The sequence below is a fragment of the Hyperoodon ampullatus genome (assembly GCF_949752795.1).
Source record: "Hyperoodon ampullatus genome assembly, chromosome: 19".
Lineage (NCBI taxonomy): Eukaryota > Metazoa > Chordata > Mammalia > Artiodactyla > Ziphiidae > Hyperoodon > Hyperoodon ampullatus.
The window spans coordinates 6,187,740-6,200,143 of record NC_136932.1 but is presented as its reverse complement, the minus strand read 5'-3'; the positions used below and the strand labels follow the sequence as shown (position 1 = coordinate 6,200,143).

The following is a 12,404-nucleotide window of genomic DNA, read 5'->3' as shown; positions in this document are numbered from 1 at the left end:
GCAGCCATGGATGAGAACAGCATGTCTTCAGAAGCCAGCATTAGAGCTGACCAAGCAGTGAGTTCCCCATCACTGGAGGCATTGAAGGAGGGCCTTTATAACCACCCGGTGGGGACGTTGAGAAGGTCACTCAGGCAGCTGATGGAGCTGGATAAGATGGCTGTAGGGGTCTTCTAGCCTCCAAATTTGATGACTCCCTTCTTTCTAGGTCTTATTAATCAGTGAAGCTATGAGTGGAGCTAACACACTGACTCCACAGCTCGTTCTTGTCTGCCTTCTCTACTCCGTGAACTCTCTGGATCAGAGTAGCTTGCTGAGAAATTTACAAAGTCCAGCTGATGGTTGTTGAGTCCAGCCCGTCCTGATGCGGGAGTGACAACAGTCCCAAGTCCCAGGGGTGGAGAGAGCTTAAGCCAGGCCTTGGTTGCTGTACCTCCAACTGCTCTCAAGCCCAGAATCCCACCTGTTGGCCACCGTCTATGTAGACAGAACTGATTTGCTTGATGAAGAGCCATCAAGACTTCCATCGTAGGAAGCTCTGGAAGGTCAGAGGCTGTCTACCCTTTCCTCCCTTCCCCTCCACTGCGCTTCTGCTCTTTTTCCCAAGTGTAAAGGTGTCTGGGTACAGGTGATGCATCCCTAAGGTACTTACCCAAGAGTAGGTCTCAATAAGAAAGAGCAATCTTGATCAGTCTTAATTTAGCACCTGGCCCAAACACCTTCACCTCTTCCTTTGTACTTAAACAGCTCCTTTCATCCAACAAGTTCAAAGCTGTCTAACAAAATAAAGCCACTTATCCTTGCACCACCATGTTCTTCCCATGTAAGGAGAGGGAGAGAAGGTGAGTCATTCGGTGATGGAGGGATTCTTCTGGTGACATGAAGTGAGTCAGTGGGGCCCCAAGATGATCGACCTGTGTTTCTTAAGTTCATATCCAATGCCCTGACAGTCATCTATAATTAAAATATTAGCTTTGATGAGACATTGTTTGTGTGTGTGTGCGTGTATGCGTGAAGTGGTTTGGGTTCCGGGAAAGAAATGCTGGGTAAAGGGGATGATTATGCTTGGGGAGGTGTGAAGAGCTTCCCTGGAAACCAAACAATCCATCATTACCATCATCACTACCATCACCGCCACCACAATTATCCTTTTCATCATCATCACCATCATCATCATCATCACCACCATCAGCATCATGTAGCTTCATCATCATTGTCATGGACGCTCACACTCATTGAGCTCTTACTATGAGCCAGGCACTGATCTAAGTTAGGGATAAGTTTATATACATATACTCATTTAATCTTTACAGCAATCTGGTGAAGCCAATGTTATTGTTATCTCCATTTTGCAGATGAGGAATCAAGGCTCAGAAAAGTGAAGTAATGTGCCCCGTTCACACAGCTACTAGATGGGGAAACCAGGGTTCAGATCCAGGTAGTCTGCCTCTAGCACCTGTTCTTTCAACCATTGTGCTTTACAGAGGCCAAGTCTCAGACTGTGTCAGTAGCATGAGAGAACCCTAATCACCCCAACCTTTTGATTCTTTTTCCTTGCATGAAATAAGAGAGTGTTTATGCTAGAGAGTTCTTTCATGTCTGAGGACTTATTCCATAAAGGGTGGTGCAAAGGATGAATGTTCTATGGTATCTGAAAATAGCACGAGGACCCTGGCAATTAAAAAAAAATCTCAATAATATTATATTTTATTTATTTATTTTTAACACCTTTATTGGAGTATAATTGCTTTACAATGTTGTCTTAGTTTCTGCTGTATAACAAAGCGAATCAGCTATATGCATACGTACATCCCCATATCCCCTCCCTCCTGAGCCTCCTTCCCACCCTCCTTATCCCACCCCTCTAGGTGGTCACAAAGCACTGAGCTGATCTCCCTGTGCTATGTGGCTGCTTCCCACTAGCTATCTATTTTACGTTTGATAGCGTATATATGTCAATGGGGCCTGGCAATTTTAATGGTGGGGAATCACCAAAGAAGGCCAGTCCACCCTCTGTCATTACTATGACCACTTTGTCCATTGAGGAAGAGAAGAAGAGAAATAGTCAGAACCCCTCATGTGTGCTCATCATTTCACCATTTACAAAGCCCTTTCATACGTGTTATCCAATTTGAGCCCCTATCCCCAAACCCTGAGAGAGACAGAACAGACTTCACAATCCCCATTTTGCAGCGGAAAAAGTTCAAGCTTAGGGAGGTGAAATGAACACTGCCCCCCCAGTCTCACAGCTGGTCTCACTCAAGCCCAAGTCTTCTCATTCCCGGCCTGTTGTCCTTTACTTGCACCAAACTGCTAAGGACTTTGCTGGATAAAACTTCCCGTTCAGACCCGCTCTCCAAGGCTGGCGTGAGGTAGTTGAGACGGATTTTGCAGGGCCCGGGAATCTCCCCGAGGATAATCTTTCTGGTGCTTCCTCCCACCCTGCAATGTCCTCCCCACCCAACCACATTGCAGGCTGAGCTTCTGGCCTTTGGTTATCTCCTGGCCTTCCTCAGCGGAGGCACCCCCTTTAGGCTAGTTTTTGTACCCAAATCTCCCTTATCTCCCTGACCCCTTCTCCCACCCCTAGTCTTCGGACATCTTAAACATGTACCTTGGTCATGCACATTGGCTCCAAGGCCCTCCACCAAGATCCCTCTACCCCCATTAGCTCTCTCTGATCCTGAGGGTGGAGGACTGTGTCTACTCACCAGCACGGTCACGTGTCACCTCCATTTCTCTCCACTAGTCTCATTCCCTTTTCTAGAAAGAGGAAACTCTTTCACTTGCTTGACTTGGCATTGCTTCTTTTCTTTCTGCTGCCCCACACCCCAACCCTGGAAGCCTCCTTCACCTGCTTTGAAACTCATCTTAACGACCACAGATCCTATGGGGATGCTGCAGGGTCACCACCCTGTGGGCTCCAAAGTAGCAAGAACCAGTATCAAAAGAGCTCATTACCAGGTTTGGTTGAAGAAAAGATTCTTAGAGGGATTAGGATTCTAATGAGATCAGTTGTTTGAATCCTACCTCTGAGTCACCTAGAGAGTGGAATCACGAATAAATCTCCTTTGGGGGACAGGGAGATAATCTGAAATGGCCTCATCCCTCACCTCCTGGCTGAGAATCATGAACTGGGTTGAAATGGCCTGACTGGAGTTTGGGGCAGGGATGGGTGTGGGAAAAGTGGGAGGGGGGAAGGAAGGAATTATTTTTCTTCAGAGGGGAGGTGAAGGGCTCAATTATATTACTTTGCGTTAGAGTTGGTCCACAAGGCTGTCTGCTCAGCAAGACTGAGAGCATGTCATCTTCCTCTCCCCAACCGGCATCCCCCTTCCCCCCACCCCATCCCCCATCCTGCTGTCCTGGAACTATGCCAGGTGCTTGGTAGAAATTCAACAAATGGTTGCTGCCCTTAATGTCATATATACAGTTTTCTAATTACATTAAATACAAACATATTTCCAAACGTCCATCTCACACTTTTAAATATCTCACTTCCTTATCTTCTTGTTATTTCTCATATATTTTGGAGACCCATTTTAGCCTGAGTTGTTCATAAACATATAATCTACTAAGGAAGCTGTGATTCTTCTGTTTCAATTTTGTCCCATGCCCAGCATAGAGGAGTTGCTCATTAGATGTATTTTGAAAAAACTGAACTAAATAAAAAAGTGGATTTGATAGTCCCTTGTCTGCTCAGTTTCTCTTGAATGACTCAAATTTGCAAATTTCAACTAAGGAATCAAGAGAGTACATGAAGTCTACTCTTAATATGTGTGAGGCCATGGAGACCTTATAACCCCATGGTCCCATCTTCCCCACTAATTCAAGAAGCAAATTGACTCAAGCCTATTGATAGTTTGAAAACATTGCAAGAAAGAAGCTAGATTTACAAGGGATGGTAGCATTATGTTTACTTACCAGCCATTTCATCTGCTGTCTTGCTCCTGAATTCTTGGGCCATTCCCCTTCTGCAGGGAAAAAAGGTATCTCCAGGAGAAGCCGGCAGGTGACATGTGTAACCTGTTCTTTGCTGCGTCTTCTCTGTGGTTGCCGATTGGCCGTGACCTGAAGCCGTGCTGGCCAGACTACCCCTGTTCCTTTCTTCCTTTCTCCTCCCCACAGTCTTATCATTCAGGAACAGGTAGCAGTGCCCCTTTTTGACATTTTGCAGCCTCGGTGTAGACAGCAGTGCATTTCTCGGCCACGAACAAATCTCAGACTGGATTGTGGAGGTAATGCTCTGGTCTGGACATCTTGGAACAATGTCATTTCTGTCTGGGACCTCAGAAGCTGTGGTCCCTTGTCTGTAGATCTTTTCTGAGTCTTCATTTACATCTTGCAGGACACTCAGCAGGGTGAACCACTCTTCTGTGCATCTATTCAGGTTGTCTTGGCTACTTCTCAGCTTTCCACCCTGCAGGTTCCCTCACTTGAAGATGGGCTAGCTTTGTCTGATCAGCATGGCCTGGCGTGGTTCTGAGGATTCCTTCCAGGCTTCTTCCTTGCCTCTTCTTTGTATTCTTATCTCTCTTATTAAACACACCTCTCCCTGTTTCCATCTCTCCCCATTTCTCTGCTCTCTCTGCATTGCATGCAAAGTCTCTTTTTGTTTTTTTGTCGACCCAATCCTTGAATCTTCTCATACTTAGAACCTAAACATTCTCCTTTGCTTAAAGCCTCCATGTTGCTACACTGGCCAATCAGTAGATAAGACCGAAGAGCTTGGAGGACGCTGCTGGTATTTAGTCTGTGCTCCCTGGGTGGGGAGGAAGGCAGGACTGCAGAAACAGCGACTTGCTGGAAAGCAGGCCGACAAGAGTTGGGAAGCAGGAGGCCTGTGCTGTTCCCTAGGAGTGAATGTCCATCAGTCTGATTCACAGGCTTTTCCATTTGTCCCAAGCCGGGATGAGTGAGACAGGAGCTCCTAGCCTTGCGTCCTTTCTCCGGGAAGTCTCAGTGATGCCTGCCCGCCTATTTCTCCCCCTTTAATTGCCTTGGAGGAAAACAAAGAGATTTTGATTTTATTGTAAGTCTGGAGCTTTTGGTCTGAATGGCGTTATAATAAGCAGCAATAATGGTGTTGGAGAGGGTGGATGAGGGACCTTTCATCCAAGACTTAAACAGAGCACCACGTGAATACTATCACGAAACTTGATGGGGAGAAGGACTCCAATAAGTTGTCAATAAAACTGCCTATGGCAGGCAGCCAAAGCCACAGTGGAGTTTGGGGTGCAGCTCCCCAGGGTGGTACCTGGTGGTGCCTATAATTATGCAACTTCTGTATGTTCAGAACTTTGGTCACCCCTTCCTCAGACCTTCTGGTGCCTTCCTTCACCTCCCAAATCAACCCTAAAAAACTCCAAGCTTGCCTTGCAAAATCCCCTGCCTAAGCCATGTCTCCTCATTTTCTCTCCAGGGCGCCCAGGTCCTTGGATTCAATGACATGACCCCCACCCCGCCCCACCCCTTGGTATTTTTCAACCTTTGGTTCTTAAACCAGATTGCATGGAACACAGTAAGGCTGATGGTGGGAGCCTAGGAGAGGATATGGGGCATCTTTCTGGTGTGTCGATTATACTGGGAGGCTTGGGCAAAATGTTATAAAGTCTAACTGGGAATTTTAAAACATTTTATGTTAAAGCCAACACGATGTTTTTGTGCTTGAGGAGGCTCCTTTGGGCTATATCCTGACTTTTCCAGTTACCGTTCACTTTGTCCTAATGCTGTGGATACCTCATTGGAAAAGTTTGGCAAGCACTGCCTTATTCCGTTCTCACACCTGCCTCCAGAAGCTTTCCTTAGATAATTTCAATGCATTTGTCTGGATCTCTCAGCTTGCATTTTTTCACCCTTCTTTCTAAATGATCTCTTCTTTCAGAATCTTCCTTGTTCTCAAACTAATTATCAAAGCCAATGTCTTTAAAATTCCTCTACAGTCCTTTTTAAACATTTTTATTTATTTATTTTTTTGCGGTACGCGGGCCTCTCATCGCTGTGGCCTCTCCCGTTGCGGAGCACAGGCTCCGGACGCGCAGGCTCAGCAGCCATGGCTCACGGGCCCAGCCGTTCCGCGGCATGTGGGATCCTCCCGGACAGGGGCACGAACCCGTGTCCCCTGCATCGGCAGGCGGGCTCTCAACCACTGTGCCACCAGGGAAGCCCTTTATTTATTTTTAAAATTAGTTTTTATTGGAGTATAGTTGATATACAATGCTGTGTTAGTTTCTGCTCTACATCAAAGTGACTCATACATATACATACACATATATGTTATACATACACATATATATTATACATACACATATATCCACTCTTTTTTTTACATTCTTTTCCATTACAGTCCTTTTAAGTGATAGGCAGGTAACATTACACAAGCAGCTGTCCATCCTTCTTGGCCATGGCCCAAATCAATCTTTATCCAGCTCAAGTCTTCAAGGCTTGGGGTGCTAAATCATTGAAGGATTCTTCTCTCAAAGCAGATGGAAAGGGAGTCTACTGCTGCCTCTTAATGCAACTTGTTCCTTGGTTCAATCTTAGTCCCTCCCTGCAAATGCCAGGTGTGTCAGGAGATGAGTCTGATTATGGTTTTACCAGATCACGTGACACAAAAGAATGTCATTAGATGGACTAACTCCCAATTAACAAGGGCAGATACTTGGGCTAGACCGTGTGGCCTCTTTGAAGGTCTACCTCAGGACTCTGAATTTCAGGCGTGCCTAGCCTGAAGAGGAGTCCTGACTTAACAAGAAGCCAAGTAAAAACATTTATGGGACAAGGGACTCTTCTGAGGAAGGCCAATAACAGGCTGAAGGGAAGGGCATTTGAAAAGCAGTGAAGAAGTAAAAAGAAAAAAGACATTACATACTGTGTCCACACCCTCTGGGGTTGGGGTATAAATGCTCCCCAGACGCAGGAGACTCCAAAGCTCCTTGGAGAACTTGGACTCTGTCTTCAGCCGGTCACCTCACTCCTTCCATCACCATGCCTTACAGCTGCTCCCTGCCCAGCCTGAGCTGCAGCTCCAGCTGCTTCTCCCGGCCCTGTGTGCCCCTCAGCTGCCACGGCTCCACCCTGCCCGGGTCCTGCAACATCCCCGCCAACGTGGGCAACAGCAGCTGCTTCTACGAGGGCTCCTTCGACAGCAACGAGAAGGAGACCATGCAGTTCCTGAACGGCCGGCTGGCCAGCTACCTGGAGAAGGTGCGCCAGCTGGAGCGGGACAACGCAGAGCTGGAGAGCCGCATCCGGGAGCGGAGCCAGCAGCAAGACCTCCTTGTGTGCCCCGACCACCAGTCCTACTTCCGGACCATTGAGGAGCTCCAGCAGAAGGTGAGGGGCCTTGTTGTCATCTCTAAGCAGGGGACGTTTGCTAGGATTCTCAATCTGTGGGAGAGAACTGTGTTTCTTGCATCTATGCCATCGTGATTGTTTCTTCCTCCTTTTACCTTCAAAATGGCTTTTAAAGCACGTTTAAAGAAGTCGATGGTTTCATCTTTATTTTCAATGCTCACTTAGCAACCTCTCATTCCCCAGATCCTTTGCAGCAAGGCAGAGAACACTAGGCTGGTGGTGCAGATTGACAATGCCAAGCTGGCCGCAGATGGCTTCAAGACCAAGTGAGTTGTTCAGAATGTACACGGGTCTGCTCCTTTTGTTCAATCTCTAGTGAAAGAAAAGGGATTTCCATAGCTTACTGAACAGCGGTTCAATCCATCAGTTGTGAAGGATTCTGCAGAGGATTGGGGGGAACCAAGAAAGCAGTCACAAAAGTGGATGAGGACTCACATCAATTTTTGAATCAATATTGGGTCTTGACTGAGCCTCCAGAACCTTCTCTCTCTTGGGTCGACTCATTGCCGAAAGAGGGAAGAAAAGGTGAATGGGTTTATCCAAGATCATTCTTGTCAGTCTTCAAGGTCTACTAGTTACTGCTCTGACGCTGTCCTTGTGCAGGTATGAGATGGAGCTGGGCTTGCGGCAGCTGGTGGAGTCGGACATAAATGCCCAGCGTAGGATCCTGGATGAGCTAACCCTGTGCAAGTCCGACCTGGAGGTCCAGGTGGAGTCCTTGAAGGAGGAGCTGATCTGCCTCAAGAGGAACCATGAGGAGGTGAGACCGGAAATGAGAAATGAAGAAACCTGACTCAGCTTCAGGCTGAGGGTGGCTTTAGTGATTTGGGGCGGCAGAATCAGGAATAAGAATCTTTTAAATTTCCTTCAAAAACACCAAAACTTCAGGATAAAAGAAAACATTGAAAGATGAAACCTATCCATGTTCCCAGATAAGCTGTCTTTCACTCAGAACTTGTGCCTCACTTGAGTTTCCCAGGGCACCTCCATGGGCTTGTTATTGGTTACTGAGTTGTAGGAGGAGTCCCAGCATTGCTCTGATCATGCCATGCAAAGCCATTTCTCTTTCCCCTCAAAGCCAAAATATCAATCCTGGTGAACTGGAGTCTCCATTTTTTCAAAGTCTTGATGACGAATGATCTGGGGTTCCTTCTCTCTCCTAGGAGGGGCCATGACAAGATCTTACTTGATGGCAAAAATGCTGTGATATACAATCTGAAATTATACAGCCAATTCTTTTTCTTATGAGGTCATCTGCAGCCAGTCTGCAAACTGGGAAAGTTGGGCATTCATCCATCCTTGAGTGGCCCCCGAGCAAATCCTTGGGAATTTTGTTTTGAATCCAAGTGCCATGACACAGTCATGGTGGGAAGGAGCTGAACACATGGAACGCAGACCACTTTGCCTTCTGTTGTCATAGCCGCTCCACTAAAAATGTCTTTTCCGAGGAAATAGACAAACAGGACTTTGACAAGCAGTGCCATTTCTTTGGGTCCACTTTTTATTGAGGGTAGTCACTCTTGCATTTTCTACATCCACAGGAAGCCAACTCCCTGCGGAGACAGCTTGGAGACCGCCTCAGCGTGGAGGTGGATGCCGTCCCCACCGTGGACCTGAACAATGTGCTCAACGAGACCAGGTCTCAGTACGAGGCCCTGATTGAGTGCAACCGCAGGGACGTGCAGGAATGGTTCACCAGGCAGGTGGGCCTCTCAGCACGTGGCCGCTCAGGCCCCTCAGCCCCTCAGGGCCCTTCAGACAGGGTCTGATTCTGCCTTCTCCCCTTTGGTGTTTCAGACCGAGGAGCTGAACGGGCAGGTGGTGTCCAGCTTGGAGCAGCTGCAGTCCTACCAGGCGGAGATCACTGAGCTGAGACGCACGTTCCATGCCCTGGAGGTGGAGCTGCAGGCCCAGCACAACCTGGTGGGTATCGTTCAAATTCCTGGTGAGAAGGGGAGGTCGGGGAGTCAGAGGCACCGGGCTGGCCTTTGGGCCATCCTCTCCTTAACTCCTGGAGCTTATGACTTCTTTGGATGCTGTGGAGAAAAGCCCTTTCAGGAGCAGCTCTGTGACCTTCCTTACCTTCCCCACGACAGAGAGACTCTCTGGAGAACACCCTGAAGGAGACGGAGGGCCGCTACAGTACCCAGCTGGGCCAGGTGCAGTGCCTGATCGGCAACGTGGAGTCCCAGCTGGAGGAGATCAGGAGGGACCTGGAGCGGCAGAACCAGGAGTACAAGGTGCTGCTGGATGTCCGGGCCCGGCTGGAGTGTGAGATCAACACGTACCGGGGGCTGCTGGAGAGCGAGGACTGCAAGTGAGTACTCAGCTGCCGGTGTTTGGCGAAGCTATGCACATATAGGTGTACTTCTCAGTTGGACTCCAGGCAAAGATTGAATACCTTGGAGAGGAAATTATGCCTTCACACCAGACATGCTCAAACAGAACTCAGAAAACAATGTGGCTATCATTAAAACATAAAGTGGCAGGAATTGTGTGATGTACAAACTGAAATTGCACAGTCAACTCTTCGCATTCTACTCTGAGGGCACTGATTTGTGATCAGTGATATTTCTTACATCTTAACAACACCATAATGTGTAGAAGTTACATTTCCACATGTTACCTTATCTGCCCTGTTACCATCAGGCAGGCAGGATCAGTATTCTCCTCATTCTACAGGTGAAGGGACTGGGGCCTGGAGAAGGTAAGCGACTTATCTAAGGTCACCAGCTAGGAATGGACGTTGCTGGGAGCTGAGACTGGAGTTTCTGAGCCTCCACCCAGCACTTTTGACATGATATGACTGGGAGACCATTAGCGTTGATAGTGAGCTTTGCAGGAGGTGAGCCTGTGACCTTCTCTGTTACAGGTCAGGCCAAGTCCCAGAGAGCAGTCCACTCTTGGGGTGTCTCTGGTGTATATGACAAGCCGCCCTCAATTCCTTTTCTATATCATTTTTTTCTCCAGGCTGCCATGCAACCCCTGCACCACGACCAACGCATGTGGCAAGACCATCACGCCCTGCGTCTCCAGTGCCTGCACCCCCTCCGCTGTTGCTACCCGCTTCTCGCCCTGTGTCCCCCGCCCCAACTGCGGGCCCTGCAACTCCTACATGTGCTAGAGTCCAGTGGTTGCCAGAGGAGCAAGGAGGCAGGGCCCAGTGTTCCAGAGCTTTGACCTGGCCCCGGTTCATGCCACCAAATGGGCAAGAAAACACAACTGCACGGCTGGAGCTGCCCCAGGGAGGTGGTCAAGAAACTCACCCAACCTACTCCAGATAATTCCCTGCCTACCCTTTCCTTCGTTGGAGACCGTTTCTTCTTAGCTAGCCCAGAGAACCCTCCCACGTCCCAGCAGCCTTCCCTTGTAACCTCCTAATAAACTTGATTTCCTTGGCAAAGCAGATGCCTTTCTCACTGGTATTCATTTGTCTTACCATGACCACCACTTGAGCACTTTATAAAAGGGCCACTTGAAAGCAGAGCCCTATAATAGCCTCACTCTTGGATATGAGAGCCTGGCAGGCAGATGGCTGACCTGGCATCCTGACCCCACAGGTGAGGCAGGGTGGCAGGAGAGAGGGTAGGGCAGTTGCTGGGTTGCTCCATCTCCCTTTGGCCATTCCTGGATTTTCTTCCTCACCCCTCTTGACCAGGACATCTCCTAGAGCCGATTTTATCCAAATCTAAAGTGAGGAGGCATGAGCTGGGGGCTGGAAAGAGGCTCTGGAAAGCTCATCTTTTCTCAGCAGGAAGTTTTATGTCCAGCACTGTATTATCTGGGTTACTGGTCGTTCAGGCAGCCTCAGGACCACGCAGCAAAGGGACCATCTGACTTGCGTACTGTGTGCAGGACTTCCTCCTTCCTTCTGCTCTCCTTCCTGGGGATTGTTATCAGCCTGGGCTACAGCTGCTCACTTCCCCTCCCCGGATCTGGGGCTCAGAGAACCCACCAACTTTTCCTTTAATACTTCCGCCTTCCTCTATTCAATCCAACCAGTGTCTGTTGGATACCTGCTCTGTGCAGACCCTCGATGGTGGGGAGGGGAGAGGCACATAATGAAAGACACAGTCCTGGCTGCAAGTTACTTATAATTTCTTAAAAGGGATAAAACTAGTCCCCAAGTAGGGCTATTATAAGCCTAGTCCCTGGCACTGTGAACACTCACGCTGGTGCTGCAGGAAATCTCAGAGTACTGAAAGTGATATCAGTGCTCATCAAGAATGGGTATCTTTCTTTAACTCTAATGAAGAGTTTCCAGAAAGGAACCCAGTCTTGCCAACACCCTGATTTTTAAAAATTTGAGTAAAGTATATATAACATAAATTTACCATTTTATCCATTTTTAGTGTACAATTCAGTAGCATGAAGTATATTCACATTGTGGTGCAACCATCACCTCTACCTGTCTCTAGAACTTTTTCATCATCTCAAACAGAAACTCTGGACTCATTAAACAATAACTCCCCAACCCCCCCTGCCCTGAGCCCCTGGTGGCCTCTATTCTATTTTCTGTCTATATGAATTTGACTATTCCGGGTACCTTGTATAAAGAAATGGAATTGTATATTATTTGTCCTTTAGGGTCTGGCTTTTTTCATTGTATAATGTTTTCCAGGTTAATCCATGTTGTAGCATGTATCAGAATTTAGTTCTTTTAAAGATTTAATAATATTCCATTGTATGTATATATAATGCATTGTTTGTTCATTCATCATTGATGGATATTTTGGGTTGTTTCCACCTTTTGGTTATTGTGACATGCTGCTATCAACATTGGTGTACATACATCTTCTGGTCAAATCCCTGCTTTCAATTTGTGTGTGTGTGTGTGTGTGTTTATGTACCTAGATGTGGAATTACTGAATCATATGGTAATTCTATGTTTAATTTTTTGAGTAACCTCCATACTGTTTTCCACTGTGGCTGAACCACTTACCATTCCCACAAGCAATGTACAAGGATTGCAATCTCTCCCCAATACTCATTTTCTGTTGTTTTTTTTTTAAGTTCTAGGAGTTCTTTATAAATTCTGGATATTAATC

At 47.4% G+C, this 12,404-nt stretch overlaps 1 protein-coding gene across 1 annotated transcript; it reads left to right on the top strand.

Moving 5' to 3' along the window:
- Window positions 1–6,987: 6,987 nt before the first annotated feature.
- On the top strand, window positions 6,988–10,480 carry LOC307067476 (keratin, type I microfibrillar 48 kDa, component 8C-1-like; the record flags this gene model as incomplete). Its single annotated transcript, XM_079724915.1, has 7 exons — window positions 6,988–7,335; window positions 7,540–7,622; window positions 7,960–8,116; window positions 8,898–9,059; window positions 9,154–9,279; window positions 9,453–9,673; window positions 10,327–10,480. The coding sequence occupies 7 exons, from the start codon at window positions 6,988–6,990 to the stop codon at window positions 10,478–10,480; spliced, it is 1,251 nt and encodes a 416-aa protein (XP_079581041.1).
- Between the last annotated feature and the right edge of the window lie 1,924 nt (window positions 10,481–12,404).